This window comes from Brassica napus, chromosome A10 (assembly GCF_020379485.1).
Source record: "Brassica napus cultivar Da-Ae chromosome A10, Da-Ae, whole genome shotgun sequence".
NCBI classification, from domain to species: domain Eukaryota; kingdom Viridiplantae; phylum Streptophyta; class Magnoliopsida; order Brassicales; family Brassicaceae; genus Brassica; species Brassica napus.
This window is the reverse complement of record NC_063443.1, coordinates 4,073,181-4,096,958: the sequence shown is the minus strand read 5'-3', so window position 1 is coordinate 4,096,958 and position 23,778 is coordinate 4,073,181. Positions and strand designations below refer to the sequence as shown.

The 23,778-nt window shown below is 41.0% G+C and overlaps 1 protein-coding gene across 1 annotated transcript; it reads left to right on the top strand.

The window, feature by feature from the left end:
- The first annotated feature begins 9,945 nt into the window (after positions 1 to 9,945).
- Positions 9,946 to 11,049, top strand: LOC125578941. Its single transcript, XM_048742091.1, has one exon. It carries the CDS (start codon positions 9,946 to 9,948, stop codon positions 11,047 to 11,049), a length of 1,104 nt encoding a protein of 367 aa, XP_048598048.1.
- Positions 11,050 to 23,778: the final 12,729 nt, after the last annotated feature.

Sequence of the window (23,778 nt, the reverse complement as noted above, 5' to 3'; positions counted from 1 at the left end):
GCGCAATCTAACAGTCGGAAGGTCTCCATCCATAGCTAAACATCTGAAACGTCTGTTCAACTCTGCACCTCAAAAGGCTCCAAAAGACTCCAAAATCACCATATTTCTCCTAAACGTCCCTGAACCTGTAAATACTCTAAATAGACTCCAAAACATAATAATTGTATCTTAAAACACTTTAAAACACTTATAGACCATGATTAAAAATGGATAAAATATATGGTCTATCAACTCCCCCAGACTTACCCTTTTGCTTGTCCTCAAGCAAAACAGACGGACAGTCTCTCTGAAAGAGGTTCTGAAAACAGCAGGGACCCACATGATTTAAAACTTAGAATCATCACCTCTACAATATTGCAATCCACATCTAAGAAATCCTAATCACAGAAGCACATTATACAATATCCTAGCTTAGCAACCAAATTCACCTAGCCAACATCTTAGCAAATCATGTCTGACATTCCCCTCTACCAACCTTATTTCTTAACATAAATAAATGTGTATGCTTTACTTTGGGAGTATCGATCACAAGACACATGGACTCTTACCCCAACAGGTATCTGAGTAAACAGGTAGTCTTGTTCTGGTTTCTTTTACTCTATATCTCCCTTCTCTGAATCCTTTTTTTTTTATCTCAATTCCAATGAACAAAGATGCTGATGCAGTCCATCTTATTCACTTTCTTTTCGATTTTTTTTTTTTATTATTTTTTTTCTTTTCTTTTTATTTTCTTGACAAAGTGTAGGCAAATAGTGGGGTCATCGGTAATGTAATTACCCCTCGCTTCCAACAATGTGTGATCATTCTATTAGAGTAGAATAATGGGGTCATCGGTAACGTACCTACCCCTCTAAACCGCAATAAATCATCTCAATCTTTTATTTTATTTTATTAGGATGCCAAAGGGAGGAGAGAAGGAAACCAAAATCACTCAGAATTTTACCTTTCAGACCTGAAGGAGGAATCTGATCCAATGTATACCAAGCCCCAAGATAAGCAGTTAAGTCAAATTAGGTTGGAGGTCAGCTTCGGTTCCTTGAAACAATCTCAGCAAGTGTGAACATAGTTGACAGGTTGATCCACTTTTGTATCTTTAGTACTATCTGCAATCAGTAAATCTAGAATAGTGCTAAAGAGTGGTTAGATAACAAGCATGAATCTAATAAGTTCATTACCCCTTCTTGACTCAATAAAAACAGTTTTGAAAACATTTTATAAAACTCAATAGATAAGAAAATATCAGTAAACATCCCCCCAGACATAAATTACATTGTCCCCAGTGTAACACAGTCAGTGGTAAGGTGAAAATCATAAAGCAGAAGTACAAAATTTAACAAGTAAGAACGATAACCTGCTCAGTATCGATCGATACAATGAAGTGACAATCGACCGTAGTTGATGAAGTGTTGTCGATCGATATCGAGATGGTCTTATCGGTCGATGATCTGAGCAATCGTCTACATGGATCTGTGTTTTTTTTTTTCATAACTAAAACACAATATCAGTAGAACCTCCCCCAGACTTAGATAACACTGTGACCAGTGTATATCCAGTCGGAGTTATGGTGTAAATAAATCATAAGTACTCAATTTAACAAGTTAGAATGATATACCTGACCAGAATGGATGTCGATCGATGTAAACGTGTAGTCATCGGTCGTGGAAAATGTAGCAATGTCGATCGATATCGACTTGTTCTCGTCGGTCGATATCATGGCAATCGTTTACTTGGGTCCCTATTCTAAACATCTAACTAAAACCTAATATTAATATAACCTCCCCCATACTTAAATAACATTGTGACCAATGTTATTCAGCCTAAGATCGATTGGAGAATAAATCATAAGGACAATATTTAACAAGGAAGAATAATATACCTAATTTTGATGTGAGTGTCGAGCAACACAGTTAAGTGGCGATTGATACTCTTGATGCTCTGTCGATCGATGTTAGCTAGCCATCGTCGATTTCTATGGAAACTCGTCTTCCTCGGATCTTTTCCTAGTACCTAGCATAAATAAAACACTAAAAGTCTAAAAGTTAGTAATATATAACTAATAAAACCAATTAACTAATAATATATATTTTTTCGATAAACAGTAACTCCCGATTTTCTGCTACAGTGTCGGTCGTTGTTGCTGCTATAGTGTATTTGCTACAGTACCGTCGTTACTGTTCACACACCTTTTTTTTTTTTTGAAATCATTAGAAAATAAGAAAAATCAGTAATAAATGAAAATTAAACCATATTTAAAACAAACCTAATAGTGGGTTGCCTCCCACTCAGCGCTTATTTTTAGTCATTAGCTTGACTTCTGGAGATCTGATTAAGTCCGCATAAGAATGAGAACTTGCTCCAAATCAAGTCTCAATGTCTACTCTTTGAAGCTTTATCATTCTTGTGTGAAAGCCTCCTCCATAGACCCTTCTCCTTTGTCTATCATTTCAGCAATAAGGAGTGCTTTAAGTTTTGCATATGGATGTGAGAAGCATTTGTTGCGCACTCTGGGTTTTCTGACACTATCTGAGAAGTAAGGAGTCAATGGTAATTGAGAACCTCCTTTGGTTCGTTTCCGCTTCTTCCAATTTCTCTCCTTCTTTTCCACAGACTTGTGTAATCTCACGTTGGACTTCCTGGAATCATCTGAGAAGTGAGGAATCAATGATATCTGAGAACCTTCATTGATTCTCTTTTTTTTCTTCCAGTTCCTCCACTTCTTTCCCCCAGACTTGTCTGAATGCGTGGTGGTATCTCCATAAAAAATATTTCTACACAATTCATACTCATTTTGCTCTGATTCGCATCTGGTGTCGATCGATGGTATCTGACCGGTATCGATCGATGATGAAGTGTTAGTGTCGATCAATTTTGTTCTGTTGATGTTGCTCGATGGTACTTCTGCTGGGCAGTTATCTACTTCATCTCTAAATCGCAGCCCTCTCTGATCAGCTTCTACATGATGTTGATCATTCAATACCTCAATGTAAGAACTCAGATACACACCTTTATCTGGTGGGATTGGAGATTCAACTTCAAGCACTGCACATGGAACCATAATCTTCACAGGATCATATATCCTCTTAACTCTTTTGCAAATCCCAACAGCTTCTTCTGCGCATACATGTGGTCTTAGATGTTCGGAGACATCAATGTGTGATGTCTTAGACATGTGCATTATCTTCTCAATCGTTCCTGGTTCAATTGGGTATCCAGATAGTTCATCCAAACATGAATGTCGATCGATACAATTGGGCGGGCGTCCATCGATACAGTCGGGTGTATGTTGATCGATGTTAGACGGCGACTGTAGATCGATGTCGTAGGGTGGGTGTCGATCGATGTTGTAGGGTGGGTGTCTATCGATCTCATCAGGTTTATGTCGGTCGATGTCGTCAGCCTTTAAGGAATTTTCCAGACCTTTTCCCGAAGTGTGCTGATCATCAAACATCTGCTTCGAGTTCTGGTCTAAATCCCCAAGCCATTCCTCCAGCTCCAAGAAGTCTTCCATAGTTAGTTCTTCACTCGAATCCAAATCTCCAAGCTGTTGTCCATCCTCTAACTCCAAGAATTCTTCTAGTTCCAAGAAATCTTCCATGGTGATTTCTTTTTCTACTTTTTGGTCAGGATAACAACTTGATACATCGATGCTCTTCAGTGTCGAGTCTGCAATGTCCTGAGGACAACTCGATTTTTCAGGGATTTCGAGTGGTATCGATCGACAACAGGAGTTTGAGTCGATCGATGTTTTAAGGCTAGGGTCGATCGATGTTGAAAAGCTGGTATCGATCGATGTTACGGTTGGGATGTCGATCGATGTTGAGGTCGGAGTGTCGATCGGTTCTGAGCTCATGTCACTAATATCGACTTTTTCTATTCTGCTCAGCTCTCCAGACACATGTTGTTCATCATCTTCCACCATATATTCTTTCATAGATCTCATCTCAATCTCTAGACTTGCTGCAGCATCATAGAGAAACTTGTTGACGAAAGCGTTTGCAATGTCATTCCAAGCATTGAGAGATCCTGGTGGTAGCATCTTCAACCAATGAGCTGCATCCCTAGCAAGAGAGTATGGGAATAATTTGCATAAATAGTAGTCTTCAGAGACTCCATTGCATTTAATGGCCGATGCTAGATCTATAAATATCTCCAGGTGGCTAGTGGGATCTTCATGAGGAAAACCATGGAAAGAATGCTGACCCACAAGAGAGATATATGCAGGGTGCAGCTCAAGGACAATATTCTGAAGTGCTGAACGACGCGATGCAGACCTTTTAGCATATGCGTCCTCAGGACTGTTATAGTCACTAATTGCCTTCGATCGTCCAGTCCTAACATACACAGTGGTAGCATCAGGGATTTTAGAAGGTATCGATCGATGACAAATATTTGTATCGATCGTTTCTGAAGTGCGGATATCGATCGATTCTGAGTTACTACTATCGATCGATGCTGAAGTCGAATCTTTTGTATCAGCTTCATCATCCTTAATTGTATCATGGTTGACCAGTTTTTCTCTGTTCAGTTCGTCCTTCTGCTTACTCTCATCTGCATGGTGAACCTGAATGTCTGGCTGCTTGACAGGAGTTGTCGGTGTTCCAATATATCCATTCTCCTTGCTGTAGACGAAGTCAAGAATCTGACTCATACTAATCATTATTCTTTTCTCCCGATCTTTAATCATATTGTCAAGCCTTTTACTTCGAGTTGCTACAGCCTCGCTGAAAAATTTACCTATGAAGGCTTCTTTGATGTCTTCCGAGCAGGTTAGAGATCTTGGTTGCAGCTTACTGAACCAGCTAAAAGCATCTCTAGATAAACAATAGGGGAAAATCTTGCAGATAATGTGGTCTGCAGATATTTTATCGTGCTTGTTTGCTGAGGCTAACTTCTCAAGTCTCTTGATAAGATCTTTGGGATCCTCATAAGGAAGACCGTAAAATAGATCCTCACTTCCCCAATCATACCATTGACTTGTCAGGTTAAAGATATTCGTCTCAGCCACAGCAATTACATCAGGTATTACACTACCCTCTGCATTAATTAATTGTCATGTGAGGCTGCAAGGACGACCTTCTTCGTCTCGCCAAATACCTTTCTTGTCGATCTTAAGTATGAGCGCTTCGACCTTCTCTCTCTCTCCGTAAGTTGTGTTCGTCATTGGAGTAATAGTGCCGCGATGAATACTGTTACGATGAACAGTGTTCGGATGAACAGTGTCGCGATGAACAGTGTTCGGGTGAACAGTGTCGAGCGACGGAATATGAACAGTGTCGATCGACGGAAGATGAATAGTGTCGACCGACACGGGATGAACAGAGTCGATTGACACGAGATGAACAATGTCGATCGACGGAAGATAAATAGTGTCGACCGACACGGGATGAACAGTGTTGATCGACGGGACATGAATAGTGTCGACCGACACGGGATGAACAGTGTCGATCGACGGGATATGAATATTGTCGACCGACACGGGATGAACAGTATCGATCGACGGGATATGAATAGTATCGACCGACACAGGATGAACAGTGTCGATCGACGGGAGATAAATAGTGTCGCGATGAATAGTATCACGATGAACAGTACTAGGATGAATAGTATTATGATGAACAGTACCTGGATGAACAGTACTTCGGTGAATAGTATTGCGGTGAACAGTACCCGGATGAACAATAACATGATGAACAGTACCCGGATGAATAGTACCGCGATGAATAGTGTTTTTCGACACATGATGAATAATATCGTTCGATGCTTGGCTCACGCTATCGATCGATGCTGCTTGGAGGGTGTCGATCGATACATCCCTCGTAGATTTACAGATCGTGCATAAACCAGCAGGCTCATTCCTTGAAGGACCTAGAAATCCTCTCTTCATTGTTTTCTGGTACTAAGAGTTATGTACCTAAAATAGAAGAAAACATTTTATGAGTTTTTCGAATTGTAACAAAACCTTGACTAAATCTAACTAAACAAGATCTAATGGCGATCAAAACTCCCCGACAGCGGCGCCAAATTTGATATCACTCAAATTACCCTAAAGAGTATTACTCTCATCAAAAGAGGTCGAGTTATAGTATTGAATCCACAAGAAGCTAAGGAACCGATTAGATCTAATAGTTATATGATTAAGCTAGACTAATAGGTTTTAAAGCAGTAAATAAAGCAAGTAATAAATAAAGCAATAAACAATATGAACAAGTCAACTGTTCAGCTTGGCAAGGGTTGTTTGATGGAAGGATGGTTGCTAGATCTAGGGTTTCTATTCAGGTGTTGGAGATTATAATTCCTATAGGTACCTATTTGTTGCATGCATGATATGTTAGAGCTCAACCGCTTAACTCAGTGATCAGCTGTCGCATGTTTCACTGGTTAACAAGCTAGATCTCATGTCTCAACGGTTAGTATGTTGACAACGAAAGAGTGTCGATCGATGGTCCTATAGGGACATCGACCGATACAGCTTTGCCTACGTCGAGCGATAGTCAGTTGAGGACATCGATCGACGGGTTCTAGCCTGGCCTATGCGCGAGATGATTTGCCCTATTAGAATGCTAAATTGGCGGTTATCCCTCTCTAACAATTCTAATATGATAGATAGATGTTAGGATAGGATAACAAGGGTGCTTGAGTATGCAATCCTATGATCAAGTTCTAGTTAATTACTCTAAAACAAGCAATGAATACAAATCTATCATGAATATCACAACAAGGCAGATCTATAGTTTGGGGCTAATCCCACAAACCTATCTGAACCCTGGATCTAACAGGTGGATCTACTCAGACATGAAAACAGAAATCATATATGAATAGATATAAAACTGAAATGAAATAGATAAGAAAACCAATGGAGTTCCAGGAGGACTCTGATAGGAGTTCCTCCCTTCTCTCCTCTCAGAGAAACAATGGAAATGAAAGCGTGTAGAAAGCGTAGCCGTCAACAATGGCTTAGAAATAACATAAATAGGGTTTCTGGTCGTCCAAGGGCATTCTGGTAATTTGTGGTTACTTCTGGTCATAAAATATAGGGAAATTTAGAAGATAGGGCAACTTTCAAGTTTGAATTAGAAATTTGGGCAAGCCCATGTTTTAATTAGGTTGTTGGGCAACCTAGTAGGAGAGAGAAGAAAAAGTGGACAGTTTTAACCTTTTTGCCCAACAATCTTGAGCTGAAATTCGTGGGACCAAGCTGTCTTTTGCCCAGAAAAACTTGCCTCTGGAAAACCGACACACGCGCGCCGGATGTGCGTGTAAGAGACGATTTTAATATTATATTATTTTAATTTCAGAAGGAAACATGGTATTGGGCTTTGTTTTTGGGCTATTTGACCCCAAAACTTGAAAGCCTTATAAGTGATGATTTCTCGCGGGAAACAACGGCTCCAAGGTGGACGAATGGCCATTAATGACTGGTGACTTTGGAAAACATGTGTTTTGCTTTAATTTATTAATTAAAAACAGGGCAAATATTAATTATTTAATACAAAAACGTACGAACCCTATCTCTTTGCCTGTCTCCTTGTTGATGAGTAAAAAAGGCTACCGAACTCGGGAACTTGAGGCAGCGAATTTTACACACAGAGGCATGAGCTGCATCCGATATGGTGAGGGAGGAAAGGGTATGGCGGATGGTGGGTGTTCTGTATCTAGCATCGAAGGTAAATCATATATAAGCCGTACACCATTGCATTTATGACATTATAGTTATGGCTGAAATCATTTATTACAGATTTGAGGGTGTTCGGAATTCAGGTGTTTTTTTGTACGAAACTATATTTATTGCTTCTGATTAGCACATTGAATTTTTAAAAATTAATTTATGTTCTATTTTTCGTAGGTGTTCACGATTCATACATCGTTGTAATCTCTGGACGGTGGATTATGTACGACACTGGTGACTGGGATTTTAAACTTGATAGCGACCGTATGGGGAGGGCTGTCTATGCGAAGTTGATAACTTCTGTTGAAGCCTTGAAGCGGGCCATTATTGAGTCATACGGTCTAATTGGAAAGTCTGTTGCCGTTGAGATGTCATATTGGCTTCGTGAACACGGATCTTGTGCTGTTGGTGAAAGAGAAGCTCCTGTTCAAATTTTCAACGACAAGGATTTCGACTTGTTCACTTCGGCACGTAAGGTGGATAAGTACATCAACGTATTTGTCACATTCAAAGAGGAAGTAGATGGGAAAATCCTTTATCTGAGGGCAATGGGGTATCTTTTGAAGTCCAAAGAAGTTGCCAGCAGCAACGAAATGCAAGTTGGGAGTACGTCTGCTGATGTGCACACCCGGAATGAAGTTAATGACGGTGAGACTGATTTGACCGAAGATGAAATAATTCTGATGGGAGTTGCGGAAATTGAAGCAGTTTATGCCTCAAATGGTTTTGGGATGCGTGAAGTGGATGGAACTACATGTGAAGTTCAGAATAAAGTGGACACGACTGAAGATGCTGCGTTAGGGGAAGGCGAAGATGACGACGATGAGGATTATGATTACAATTTATGGCATGATTTTGTTGGACGAAATTGCGAATGGGACGATGATAAGGATGATGATGGAGGGGTAGGTGGTGGTTGTCGAACGAACTTAACATATGGAGGTGTACGTGGTGAGGTGGTGACTAAAACGAGGAGTGGACGAACTAATCCTTCTTCAAACAAAGGCAGTGGTCCATCTACAAACAAACAGCGTACCGCAAACCCACCATCAACTTTCGAAGATTACGTAGATGAGGGTAGAGATTACATAGGCTCATCTAGGATTTCGATGGAGAATATTGAAGAAGCAAGTAACAATTTAGGTGTCAAGTCAAGTGATCAAGTGGCCGACACTGAGAATCATTAAGATCCAAATCAAGAAGAGGACCCAAGTTTGGACAACAACTCCCAAATGTTGGTTCTCCAGACTCCTCTAAAGCCGTTCAACATGCATACTCGGGAAGTTGACGACAGTGATGATTTCGTTGGGCAGGTCCCTCAATGTGTTTCGTCTAGACCGACACATGATACGTCTGATGGAGTATACGAGGATGACGACTTTGTCGAACCGGTACCTATGTGTGTTTCGGGTGGTCAGACACATGAAACTCCGGATGGAGAAGACGAGGATGACAACTTTGTCGAACCGGTACCTCAGTGTGTTTCGGGTGGTCAGACACATGAAACCCTGGTAAGAGAAGACGAGGATGACGACTTTATCGAACCGGTACCTCAGTCTCGAAGCCGTGAGGAAGACGCAAGAAGACGTCGTGAAAAGGATAAGGCTGATGACAAATCAATCATGAAATCCGTTAGAGCCGTTGAGCTATATGGATTTGAGGATGTAGAATCTTCGTCTAACAACGAAGCAGTTAACGACTATACCGTCGATGATATTGACTTCACTCTAGCAGATGCTGATATGTACACTGGGAAACTATTCAGTAGCAAGCAAGAATTCAAGATCAGTTTGCACATTTATGCCTTAAAGCAGGTGTTCCACAAACATGCGTTTAACTACGTCGCAGCGAAATGCATTGATAAAAACTGCAAATTTTATGTTATGGCTAAGCAATTGGGGGAATCTTCGGCATATCAGGTGAGGAAGGCGCAACTGAAGCATGTCTGCACATTTGATGCTAAAGCGCAATATAAGAAACATGCGACGTCGAAAGTAATAGCTGCACTAATGAGATCGAAGTATGAAAGGCTCCAAGCTGGACCACGCGCATCTGAATTACCCGAGATGCTCCGGACTGAGTTCTTGTTTACGGCCACATATTGGAAATGTTGGAAAGCAAAAGAGTTAGCAACTGTGGCTGCACAATGAACTGAAGAGAGCTCTTACAAGCTCCTGCCGAAATATTTTTATGTTGTAAAGTATGCAAATCCTGGGTCCATTACTGATATCAAAACTGAAAAAGATGATAAGGGTCAGACAAGGTTTAAGTACGCGTTCATGGCGCTGAAAGCTTGCATTGACGGGTGGAAGCATCTACGGAAGGTTATTGTGGTGGATGGTACTCATATGTTTGGGAAGTACAAAGGGTGTTTACTAACTGCAAGTGGGCAAGATGCCAATTATCAGGTATTCCCTATAGCGTTTGCTGTTGTAGACAATGAAACAAATGAGTCTTGGAGTTGGTTTTTTGAGAAGCTGAAAGAGATCGTAGAAGATGGCTCCGATTTCGTGTCTGATAGAGCAAGTCAAATATGTGTTGCTAAAGATAAGTGGTATTCTCTTTCACACCATGGGTGCTGCCTCGTACACCTACAGAGAAACGTCGACGCAAAATTCAAGAAAAGGAATCAGAAGCAAATGGTTGGCAGGGCAGCGGAGGTATTCAAGGTATCCCACTTTAAGAGACTTTACGCGGAGATCAAACTTACAGATAAGCGCTGTTGGGATTATCTTGAGAAGATGGATCCTAGGCATTGGACAAGGTCACACTTTGAGGGCGAGCGGTACAATCTAATGAGCTCGAATATAGCTGAGTCTCTCAACAAAGCACTAGTTCCTGCGCGCGATTCCCCGATAATGGCGTTATTTGAGTTCATCAGACGCATGATTAGTCGTTGGTTTGTGAGTAGACAGCGAAAGATATCGAAAATGAGTGGTGAGATCCCCCCGGGTGTTGACGAGTTGATGGAGGACAATCTAGAAGACGCAAGAGCGTACGCTGTGATGCTTCTGTCTGCTTTTGAATTTGAGGTAACTCTAAAAACAACCGGCTTCGGGAGTTCTGTTAATTTGGAAACCAGGTCTTGCACATGTCTTGAATTCCAGAAGGTTGGAATACCATGTCGACATGCCATTGCTGCGGCTATGTTTCGGAACTTGAAGCACTCAGAGTTCGTTGCAGACGCCTATCTAAAAAAGACATGGAATGAAACAACAAAGGGTGTTACACTCCCGGTTCCAGATCCGCAAGATATTTTCATACCTTCGGAGGTTAGTGACCTTATCATGTTACCACCAAAGACGAAGAGACCACCAGGACGTCCACCGACCAAGCGTAAACGTTCTGCAGGAGAAATACCGGTACGACCTAATCTCATCTGACTGTAGTCATGGATATTTTCTGAATAAAGGCTGTTATGTTTTTTTCAAGAGGGGCCGAAGAAGAAGAAACTAAACACATGTAGTCGATGTCATATCTCAGGTCACAACAAAAAGTCTTGTAAAGAACCGCTACAATGATGGGTTATGGATGGGGGAGATTTTATGTATTGTTGACAAGAGAGTTCTTGTTTTTTGGAAATTTAATATGGTTTACAACACATCTATAATGCTATTTTGCGATATGTTTTACGCAGAGCTTCTTCTTGAATTTATTAGATATGTATGGTTTTATTGTCATTCCTTAATATGGTTTACAACTTGTTTACAACTTGAGGTAAACATAGTTGAAGATTTGATGACTTTTGATTTGATGTAACTTGTTTACAACTTGAGGTGTACGATATCTGTGTAGCCAATCTAGCCGTTAGAAAGACATTTAAATACAATGTAGCCGTTGTATTGTAATCCAATAATAATATAGCCGTTACAATCTCAATCTATTTAAGTATGAGTGCTTGTGTCGTCTATATTTCAGATTTTTTGTGATTCTCTCTTTACTCTCAATTTTATACTAAAGATGGGACTTGATTATAGCTATAGCCAGCCTTCGGAATCAGAGGACTATGGTGGGCATGACTCCAGCGACACAGAAGACCGTGAAGTTGAAGATCTTATTCGTCGGGACCAAGCTGATCTAAATTACAATTATGCTTCGACAGTTCAGTACCCTCTGCAACCCGAGGTCGAATTTGGATTCCCGCAGACATGCTACTGTGGTGGGCGGCCTAAGCTAGCAACATCTCGCACTGTAAATGATCCAGGTAGAAGATACTACACGTGTGATAATGTTAATGATGGAGACTGTCATGTTCATAAATGGTGGGATGATGCGGTTATGGAGGAGATGAGAGCCAGGGATACGCACACACTTCAATTGTCTGAAAAGGTAGATTATCTAACCTTTTTGAATGACTATGACCCACAACTTAACAAGTTGAAGGAACTCCAGAATGAGACTGAGCAGAAGCTGGTTAGGCTAGAGAAGGTAGTGTCTGAGTTAGCTGAAAAGAGAACAAGGTTAACCAATGGCTTCGAATACTTTGTTGGTGGAATGGTTATTATATTAGTTTTACTTGGGTTGGTGATCATAATCAAGTAACTCTTTATTTTGTAATGTAATAAATCGGATGAGTAATGAACTCTTGATGTGGTTTTTTGTAATGTGTCATTTTTTATGATTCTACTAAAATTCTATGAACCAATAACAACGTTTGAAAAAAAAAATGATAAATATATCCCTCTCAATATTACCGTTAGAAATGCTTTTGAAGTAAAATATAGCCGTTACAATCTTGCACTATTTAAGTATAATTCAGAACACCCAACAATCTCTCTTCACAACACTCAACAATCTCTCTTCACCACACTCACCAGTACCACAAAATGACGGATCCTTACTATAAAGAGATGAAACATCACAAAAGGGAGTATGACTGGGTGAGCAATTGTGTCTATGCCAATTACAAAATTCCAACGAAGTGTATCTGCGGTGGAGCTATCACCGTGGAAGCTGATGACAGAGGAAGAAACTATTACGTATGCAAAGATTTTAAGGTAATATTAGAGTTCACAATACTTAAATTTGCCTCCATTGTTAACGGAAATGGTATTGTTTTTAGCTAACAAATCTAATATATTTTCTTGTAGAACGATGGTTTGCACATCCGTCATGACTGCCTTACTGCCCTCGAGGAAGAGCTGGATTGCTTGAGAAGTCAGTATGCTGAGGAGGTGTCGCTCCGCCGTGAGCTGCAATTTGAACTTGCGCAAATGCGTGAGGAGATCAAAGAGCTTAAGCAATTAATTATGGTGGATCGCTGATCTTAGCATTTCTCGGATCTATTATGTAATTTTCGTACTCTTCTATCAAATTTGTACTGTTTATGTTAAGGTTAATTTGTACTCTTCCATCAAATTTTAACTGTTTATCTCAAAATGGGCCTATCCATATCCAATTAAAAAGCAAACCCATTTGAATTAATTTAGTTTCATAATGTGTACAAAAGTCATCATTATACACCCTCGGTTAAGGTGTACGAAGTCATCATTATACCCCCTCGGTTACGTAAGCTTCATAATGTAGTTTGAAATTAGGGCTACCTTCTGACACGGAGAAGACATCTTCTTTATACATATTTGTACTAATTAATGTATGAACTTAAGGTATTCTCATCTCTCTCTTCGTTGGTGTACGAACACGCGTACACTTATGGTTTTAACACGAAAATAAATTTAAGTGAACTCTTTCTGCGACAATAAAGTTTCCTACTTTATTTCGTATGGTCAAATCAGTCGGAGATTAAATTCTACGGAGGAGTCGCAACGATTTAATTCGCATGGTTTAAACCAAGGAGTAGTAATGGAACGCCGCGTCTGTTACCAAAAAATTAATTAATTATTTTCGTAATATATATACTACTCAGTTGACATTTAATATCTTTTCATCTTTCTAAACATATTCTCTGCAAACTTCTTTCTCTGCAAACCTCTTTCATTCCAAAAATGGTTTATGATATCAGCCAGGGTAAAATGACCGTCGCAAAATACAAGCGATTCTTTTACAGTTTGCCTATAGTCGGCGAACGCACCGAGCAGCAGTTGATCGAGTTGGCCAAGGCCGGATTGAAGGAAGAGATCCGCCACGGTCTGGAAACTAATGAGTTCGCCACAGTCGAGGCCCTGTTCGAGGAGGCGGAGGAAGTGGAGGAGGGATTAAAGGAAACACCTCCATCCACCCCTCGCAAACGGCGCCGCACAAGCCCCGATCCCTGCAGTAGCAAACGTGCTCGCAAGGCGGAGAAAAAAGGTGACCCGGAGGATGAGGGTTACGGATATGACGGCGAAGGAGCGTCGGGGTTTAAGGACGATGAAGAAGGTGAATACTGGGAGTGGATGCAGATGGAGACGGACGTGGATGACGACGCGTCCGACAGGACCGACGACACGTTGGGTTCTGGGCAGTTGAGGATGGACAACTACCCAGACAGCTCCAGCACCGACTCCAGCACCTCCGACTCCGACTAGAAACCTCCTCCTCTTTTAATATTATTAAATATTTTGAATTTTAGTGTTTTTTTGTAATTATTTTGAACTCTTTTTTTTCGAACTCTTTATTATATTTTATTTATAATATAGTTTATGATTTCTGTTTATTATTGCTGTCTTTTATTGCATGTTTAATATTGGTAAAATTAGGATACGAATACCGACGGTATACAAATACTGTATACTAATACGGACGGTATACTTAAGGTATTCGAATACTTAAGGTCTACGAATATTGAAGGTATTCGAATACCTTCAGTATTCGAATACGGACGGTATACGAATACTTAAGGTATACGAATAATTCCATTAATGGGCTTTAGATGGCCCAAAATTTAAAGTTGTGAAATTGGACTGAAACCTATTAAGTCCAAATTAGATGGGCTAAAACCATTTGTGAAATGTTATGGTTCTATTTTGGGTTTGGACAATTTGGACTACGTACAATTTGGACATACCCATTGGACATGGACAGCCCATTATATTTTATAATATAGTATATGATTTCTGTTTATTAAAGCTGTCTTTTTATGCATGTTTAATATTGGTAAAATTAGGATACGAATACTGACGGTATACGAATACTTAAGATATACGAATACTGAAGGTATTTGAATACTGACGGTATACGAATACTGACGGTATACTGAAGGTATACGAATACTTACGGTATACGAGAGAGAGCATATAACATTGACAAATACTTTAGGTATACGAGAGAGAGAACATATAACATTGACGAATAATTTAGGTCTACGAGATAGAACATATAACATTGACGAATACTTTAGGTCTACGAGATAAAACAGATAACATTGACGAACACTTAAGGTATACGAATATTTAAGGTATACGAATACTTAAGCTATACGATAGAAAACAGATAACATCGAGGATAACATAAATAAAGTCCTAGAGGATGTTTGCAATGTTGACGCAAAGCCAAAATAGCCTGCAGTTTTTGCAATCACCTTCTAAGTTGTCTGCGTAATCATGGCCATACACGCACCTGGGTGTCTTGATAACGCCATCGTCCGGGAACTTGAAAGATTCCCCATACTTGTTGCAGTTCAGGTCTTCCGCTCCAAAGGCTTTCAATTGGTTCTCTATGGATTCTCCCATTTCACAAGTATCATCCGATCGAAGGTCATGGTGATATGTTGCGAACAGCTGAAACACTTTGCTCGCTTCCTTGTCGTTGCCAAGACAAACATTGAATATGGCGACAGCTAGGGTTGAGAATCCATGCATTGGGACATTTGGTTCTAATATTTTAATACTCTCCTCAAGTCCTATGCTCGGTGCTGTAAGGAGACCTTCATAGTAGATTGCCTTTCTGTTGCCAGCACTGACACATTTGAGATGAAACTCCCGGAACTGACAACCTTGGCGTATTTGACATGTGACGAACCCCTCCTCCATTTCACTAACATCGCACTTCTTCAAGACTGAGGGCTCGTGTGCGAGGGCGTAACCGCGTTTTCCAGCCCGCAGAAAAGGGCCAAGATTGTAAAATGATTCCTCTCCGACAAGCTCAATGATTTTGCACACAATTTCCTGGGGAAGATTTGGGAGTACGTGAGCTTCCATACTATTAGGGTCACTTGTTGGAGTTTTTTGTGGTCTGTTTTATGGTTGGTATGAGAGGGATTATAGAAATTTAATAGACAGGTTTGTAGAGAAAACGTGTGAGGTTAATACGAGAATTTATTGTCCCACCTACATTTGAAACCTAACACTGTCAAATCATGGTTTAAAGGGTTAATAAAAAATCCATTATTTCGTTTGTCTCGGTATAGGTTCAATGCGTCTCCTCAATATAATGACTTATACGGGCGTGACCATCGTAAATAGACAACCCTTCGCTTGCCGCCGTCCACTCACTATAAAAACTGAATTTTGGACATCATTAGCACAACGCTGAAAACACAATCTGGCTATAATGGCAGAGATGACTTTTCTAGATCTCCCTTCCGAAATCCAACAATTGATTGTCTCCTGCGTCGCAAAATTTTTTTTTCAAGATCTGTATAGACTCAGATCTACTTGTAAGTCAATGCGTGCGATGGCAGACACGCCTGACGTCTATTCTTCGTTTGATCTGTATAAATACCCTTGGTGAACAGGCTTGCGTAATACGTTGTTGAGAAGATGCTATGATGTCGGAAACCCAAGTACTCTTTACATCAAGGGTGTTGAGTATTTCTACGCCCTACAACGCCATGAAGAAGGTCTTGCTTTGATGAAGAGAGCAGCGGATGCTGGATACGAACGAGGGTTGTATACCTATGCAATGACTCGCAAACTCTACTTGGATGATGAGGAATACTTCGCTAGGTTTACGAGAGAAGCAGTTGGTACAATTGGATGGCTTGTTAGAATGGATGATGTTCCGTGGGTGCCGGTCGTTAACGAGTGGTTCTTAACAAAGAAGTTCATGTTCATGTCAACAGATCGACCTTTGCTTTATAATTGCCCCTGTTCACCTACGTTGAATTTCGATTGGGATATGTGGCACATGGAGTTAAGCAAGACTGAAGACATGTGTAACCGATGCTTCTGGATAAAAGAGGTTGGTCTTTTCCTCCGGGATTTTCGTTGCGCCACGAGTTTTGCGCCCTTCGACAGTTGGCAGTAATTATTATTTGTTGTAATGCATTTACCACATTAAGCATTGTTCTAATTCCGTTGTCGAGTATAACATTAGCTGTTATTTTGGAAAGTGACGTATACCATCAAAGCTAGGAGACAAACTCCAACATCGGTTTATCGTTTCTTTACTCATACAGTTATCATGAAAACATAAGAATCGGTGTACAAAAACTGACGGTATTCGAAAAATGACGGTATTCGAATACTGACGGTATTCGAATACTGACGGTATACGAATACTGACAGTATACGAATACTTAAGGTATACGAATACTTACGGTATACGAGAGCCCAAAATTTAAAGTTGTCCAATTGGACTGAAACCTATTAAGTCCTAAACCCTAAACCCTATACCCTAAATCCTAAACCCTAACTATATAAGAAAGACGATGTAAAACCATCAAAGATAAACTGATCTGTTTGAATTATAGTGTGTGGATGAATGGAAAGATACAATAACCGTTTAACAATTCGGTTTAACAAACGAAATGAAGCAGACAGTATACACGTCTTCAACCATCGTTTTGAACTTTTGCGTTTCCAATAAATTCTTCATAGGTATCCATCGCGTATTTCTGACGGAATATGTCCACCATTTTGTCATCGATCTGCCCCATATTCTCATAGGAGTATCCTGCTTCATGCATTTCCTGAAATTTGACCGCGCATGGTCCACAGTCACCAGACCTTTCGTTGAAGTAAATATTGTCTGGACGCACCCATGAAAATGCTTGGTCTTCTTCAAGATGACTACTATCGGAAGGAGGCGAAAACGCAGCTAAGACATGAGGCAATGCGCGTAGAAGATAAGCCATGTGCTTGTTCACCTCATTATCGGACTCATTATGGGGAATGTTGCAGTCCAAAATCTCCACTTGTCTGCATGTTAAATTAATCACAAGACCAACCCAATGATCTTTTCCCCACATCATTGGGGCGTACACCCTGTCCACATCAACCAACAACCCCTTCTTGTCATTCCGACGCCGTGTTTTTCCGGTGAAACTGTAACTGACAAGCCCTCCCCAGTTGAATCCCAATTTATCTGAGGCCTTCTCGAACTCTGCAAACTTTGATATGATGCCCGCAATACTGAAGTAGTCTACAAATCTGCACCTCCCACTCAGGTAATTGCGTCCATGTCGCCTTACTAGCATACCAATTAGCACAGAAATGTGCTGAAAAATATGTACAAACCATTAGAACATTAAATCGGTTGAAATCCGTGTTGTAACTTGAATAAACCAAATTAAGTTCTGATGATTTGAATACCTCGGTACTGACCCAATTTGTTGGCCTCGCCAACGACAGGAAGAACTTATTTGAGACATGGATCCCAATAACAATTTCAAATTCCCTGAAATTTGAAAACAAACCAAAAGTCAATATTAAACATTTGACAGTCCAAGAATTTTATACAGTATATCCAAACAACTTACTGTGCCGGATTCTCGCGGAGAATTGACTGAAACTCTTGAAACTGCGCTATCTCCAAGTCTGCTAAGGGCGTATATTTGGGTTTCCTGCAGCTTTGGAAAAGCTTCTTCAGTCTCCTGTCTGGGGTGTACACTCCTCCAATCTTTGTTGAACGTCTCGGAATACGCTTCGTCGGGATGTCATCTTTTTTGGTTGAGCTTATTGGAATACATTTCCCTCCTAGCTCTGCTTTTTTTAATGACCTAGTCAGATATCGACTCAGCTTCGAATTCCCAACGTCTGGTGTGCGAGATTCAGTCATCGGATCATCCTCTGGCGGTGTCTTATAATCTTCAGAATTTGTCGGTGACGCTTTACCACCTTGTTCTTCCGGCGGAAGGACGTAAGATTCAGGATGAGACCAAACGGTAAGCATCCTACAAGTGTTCTCCTGTGGATCTTTATACACATTGTCACTCCGTGTCCCCTTTTCAACCTCTTCTGCTAACAAATTTAGCCCTGATATTGGAGACCCATCTCCCCCCTCGCCCTGACAACGTTCAGATATAGCTCATTCAAATTCTTCGATTCATATGTAGTTTATATGTTCACCTAACAACTTGGATGTATACCTGACAAACTCAACTGAACTCCTGATAAAAAAATCCGAACACCTAATCAACATAATATGTACACCTGGTAAAATTAGCTGAACAATTGACTAACTAAGATGAATACCTCTGAAACTCACCTAAAAACTATCAAACAGATCTGTAAACCTGACTACTTAAGCAAAATACCTCTTAAATTAACCTGAATATCAGACCAAACAAATCAGTATTCCTGTACACCTCATAAATTAACATGAATACCTTAACTAAATAACCTGAATACCTGACCAAACAAATCAGTATTCCTGTACACCTCACAAGCTAAAACGAACAACTGATAATCTACGCTGAATACCTGGTCAAACCAAGCTGAACAGCAAACATAATATATCTAGAGCCTATAAATTCATTGTTATAATCTATTTACCTCCAACGGTTCCGGGAGAGTTGGTTTAGTTGGCTTTGATACAGTTTCTGGTCCAATAGGCTTTGAAACATCGGCTTCTGGAATCTTTGCCGACTTCGAGAAAGAGGGGCCTTCGCCCGCCATTGAATCTACCTACACGTTGAATTTTCCTCAAAAAAGTTAGACCGGGATTCAGGCATTGTTTATCATTACAAATTGTAGGACCAGTTTGATTACCTTTTTCCAGAAGCGAGCATTTGGCGTGCGACAATCACAATGATTATCATGCATTCTTATCGTCTCCTCATCGCTAAACCCATCGCCGTTGTTCTTCTTATGTTTCTTACTATCAGACCCAAATATTTCAGCTTCATCATTACCATCACCACTGAACGGACGTCGTTTCTTTGGAACTTCCATTCCGTTTGGGTCAGCGTGACCGTTGTCTCTGTTTGTTTTACCCGCTGCTGTGTTTTGCGGAACCGTGGACGAGCCTCCCCTATCATGATGCAACCAGTCAAAAATCTCGTTCCGCAATTTACCCAACTGGGTTTTCAGTTCAACTCGTATCCACTCTTTGAGCTCTTGCTCCTTATCTGATAAGTTCCCTGGTTCAGCCTGTTTACATATCCCACGACGAGGTCGAATAGGACGCTCAGGCGCCTGAGTCGAACTTCCAGGTTCATCACAGGCTTTCCCAAACCGCCTAAACGGCTTTTGACACTTTTTTTTGACACCAACACCTTCAGCCTTTTCTGCTGCCTTCAGAGGTGGAAGGGATGAATCACCTCCTCTAAAGTCTGTTGCTTTGAACTCGTGCCCTTCCCGCATTCGACGAACTAAGTTATCTATTCGGGGATCGATTATTTCTTTCTTCCACTTTGGATCCCCACCTTCATCTGGGATTGAATACGTAACAATAACCTCAAACAAAGAACACAAACATTCATAAGTACACAAAGTTTGAGCGTCTTAACTTCTGTTTTGCAAATAAGATAGACAACAACATTGTACCTCTCTTTGGGTTTCCACCAGAAGTATGTCTTCAAAATTCAGAAGTGCATTTGTTGAGTCGCATCCTTCTGGTTCTTGCAAGAAAGAAGTGGTTTTATTAGGTTCGGGAATTTTCTCAAGCAATGAGGGGATAGCTTTAAAAGCAAAAAGTTGCAGCGCCAGAGGGAACCCATAACACGCTGTTGACTGCTGTTTCAAACGAAGGCGCATGACCGAAAGGGATTTATCCATTTTAGGAGGATCAGAAGGTTGAGGTGGTGTCAATCTAGACAGAGTGCTGACGAATGCCTCTCTCCCCCATGGATATTGAAGAAATGATCCGGTGTCTTCCAGCATCTCGACATAAGCAGGCGTCACACGAAGAAGTTTGTGACCACAAACCAGGAGCCCATCTACAAGCGCAATGAGAGCTAGTGGCAACCGCTTCCACTCAGGAAGACTAGGCTGTTCAAGCATACGAAGAACATCTGGTACAGTCACGTCTTCATCTTCAGTTTCAAACAACTCTTTCCACATACGTCCAGGTGTGGCATCGATAGATTCTGACCCGTTTCCTACTTTTTCCCTTTCAGGCTCGCATTTCAGCCCGGTGATGTCTCCGAACTCACGCAGAGAAAAGCGTAGTGGCTTGTCTGCAAACAAGAACCAGAGCTCATATAGGCGCATCATAACCAGCTGACGGCTGAGGAGAGAATGTACAAGTTTCGCAGAGTTAGAGCAGCGCGCTACATGTAAGTGGAACAGAGCTCTAAACTGACTTCCTAGCAGACAATTCATTTCAGGGGAACCTCTTAGCAACTTCACTAACGATCCAATGATACTCGCCTTTGAATAGATGTTCAGTCGAGGTTTGGCAGGATAGCAATTACGTGCGAACAGTCTTTCCGGGAAAGTCGGCGTTGTGACAATAAATTCCGGCTCGGTGGATGCAGCTTCGTCTTGTTCAGTGGATGCAGCTTCTTCTTGGTCGGTTGATGCAGGTTCGTCTACTTCTGACTCCGTGGTCATTACTGAAATACAATGACCAAATCCAGACATTTACCCACCGCTTTATTTTTAAAAACTTTTCCCAAAGAATTTCACAGCGGAGCTTAGCAAAAGGAGATACCTTCATAACGAGTTCTACTTTTGCCTTCTCGGGGAATTTTCTTGGGAATTGCTTTTCTATCACTGGCGTATTGACTACGAGTCACCCTCCTCGAGGGCGTTACGCTGGACGGGGATACCATGCCGATCTGGGTTCAGTCGAGGGTGGTTCTTATGTGAGAATGTTCTTATGTTTGGTTCTCAATTGCAGCTGTTTAGAGGTGGTTCTGGTATATTTTGATGGGATGTTTTTGTTTTTCTAATTTTTAATTTTTTTTTGTTTTTATTAGGTCTTTTTTTGATTTTTTAAATAAAAAATAAGCGGTGGCACGGTCGTAATATCAAGAACCACGTGCGCCCTCTGTCGACATTTCACACTTCTCGAAAAGGCGATTTGCCCAATTTGCTAATTTAAACTTGAGGTGTCCCAACTCCCTAATATCAAACTTGCGATTTGCCCAATTTGCCAATTTTTTCTAAAATATACAAGGCCCACGATCTGGGATCTCCATCGATCGACGTGCAGAGTGCTGCATCGATCGACGCGGCTTCCTCTTCTCGGCAGCTTCCTCTCGCGAGGTAGACTGACCACTCTTCAGTAAAACGGGCATAACTTCTGCTACAGGATGCTGATTGACCTGAGACCGGTGGAATTGGAAAGCTAACCCAAAGCTCTATTTTGTGTCAAAATATGGGCGCAATATAACGGTCGGAAGGTCTCCATCCATAGCTAAACATCTGCGCGTCTGTTCAACTCTGTACCTCCAAAGGCTCCAAAAGACTCCAAAATCACCATATTTCTCCTAAACGTCTCTGAACCTGTAAATACTCTAAATAGACTCTAAAACATAATAATTGTATCTTAAAACAATTTAAAACACTTATAGACCATGATTAAAAATGGGTAAAATATATGGTCTATCATACGACGAGTTCAAGCCTACCAAAATAACTTTAGTTCTTGCCGAAAGATCCATTAGAATACCTGAGGGGATACTTGACGACGTGCAAATAAAGATTAACAACTGTCACATACCCACGGATTTCGTTGTCCTGAAATACCAAAATGAACCGAAAGATCCCCTCATTTTAGGTAGACCATTCCTAGCAACAGCTGGTGCGATCATCGATGGACGCGACTATGGCAGTAGAAATGTTGATGACATAGAGGATGATGCTTTGGAAATCAACGTTGATCGATATTTGAAAAAAGCCGACACATTTTAACAAAGCGAAACATTTTTATCCGCAAATTATTTTCAGGTCCTCGAAAATAAACCAGTCGTTAGGGAAAATCAACCTTTGGCATCGCGAGACGTCGCAAAACATGCCTTAAGAGTTGTCTTTTCCCGGCCGACAAAACGAAACCTTCGTCACGAAAACCAATGAACATGTCAAACGCCTCAGCCAAACACATATTTTGCACAAAAACTCAAACGGCGACATCTGCCGCCAAGTCCGGTGCTGATCACATTGAACTCTTGAACGTCCTAAACAGACATAGCCATCTCACGAAGATGACTCTCGTACATCCGACACAAGGATAATAGCGTTATAAAAGAAACCCGAAATTTTGGTTTAGCACTTCCAGTTGGCTTAAAAATTGTCTCTGGAGAGATGCTCGATTCGTATCAAACAAGTCGTGTAAGCCGAGAACCTATCGCGGATTTTAAATCGGTACGAATCAGGTTAAAATAGCAACAGATAAATCGATAGCCGGCTAGTCACCGCATAAATCTTAAAACCGAAAGTAAACCTAGGTCTTGCCCTAAACCCAGCGCACTGGTGTCTAACATCTCAAGGCATGATATCGAAAAGATACGAGATCCCAAAACCATGCTTCTGTGTTTATATTCAACATCTTCAGATATCCCGCAAAATCTATATCTCGCGGAAAAACTCTCGAAACAGATCGCGAACAAAACATTTCACATCGTCTTCCTTCCATAGCATACGCTAACTCTCGAAACATTTCGAGAACAATCTATATGAGATGACAACTCATCATCTTCCTTCCATAGCATACGCTAACTCACGAAAAACTCAAATTGATCATCTTATCATAAAAAGAGAGCCGCAACACGGCAGGGATTTGAAGCCACAAACGGCCAGTCCCGAAACATGAAATAAAGCCACTTAAGGCCGAAACATCAACACAAAAAAAATAAAAAATCTCTCACAAGAGATCTAAACCATAGTCATCTTCTGAACTCAAGCCCCCTCTTCACCCATCGCTTCGTCCAAGATTGGAGCCGCGTCACCCCCGTATTCTCCGACCACGGGATCTTTCCCCTCTGGGTCTTCTGAACACGTCGGAAGGAAGCACGCGGATTTCAGGTCAGCTAGGACGAGATCGAAATCTTCATCCAGGGCTGCCAAATCTCCCTTGCAATCAGACAACCGGGTCTCTTCGGCCTCTAAGGACGGGGGAGTCTCGCT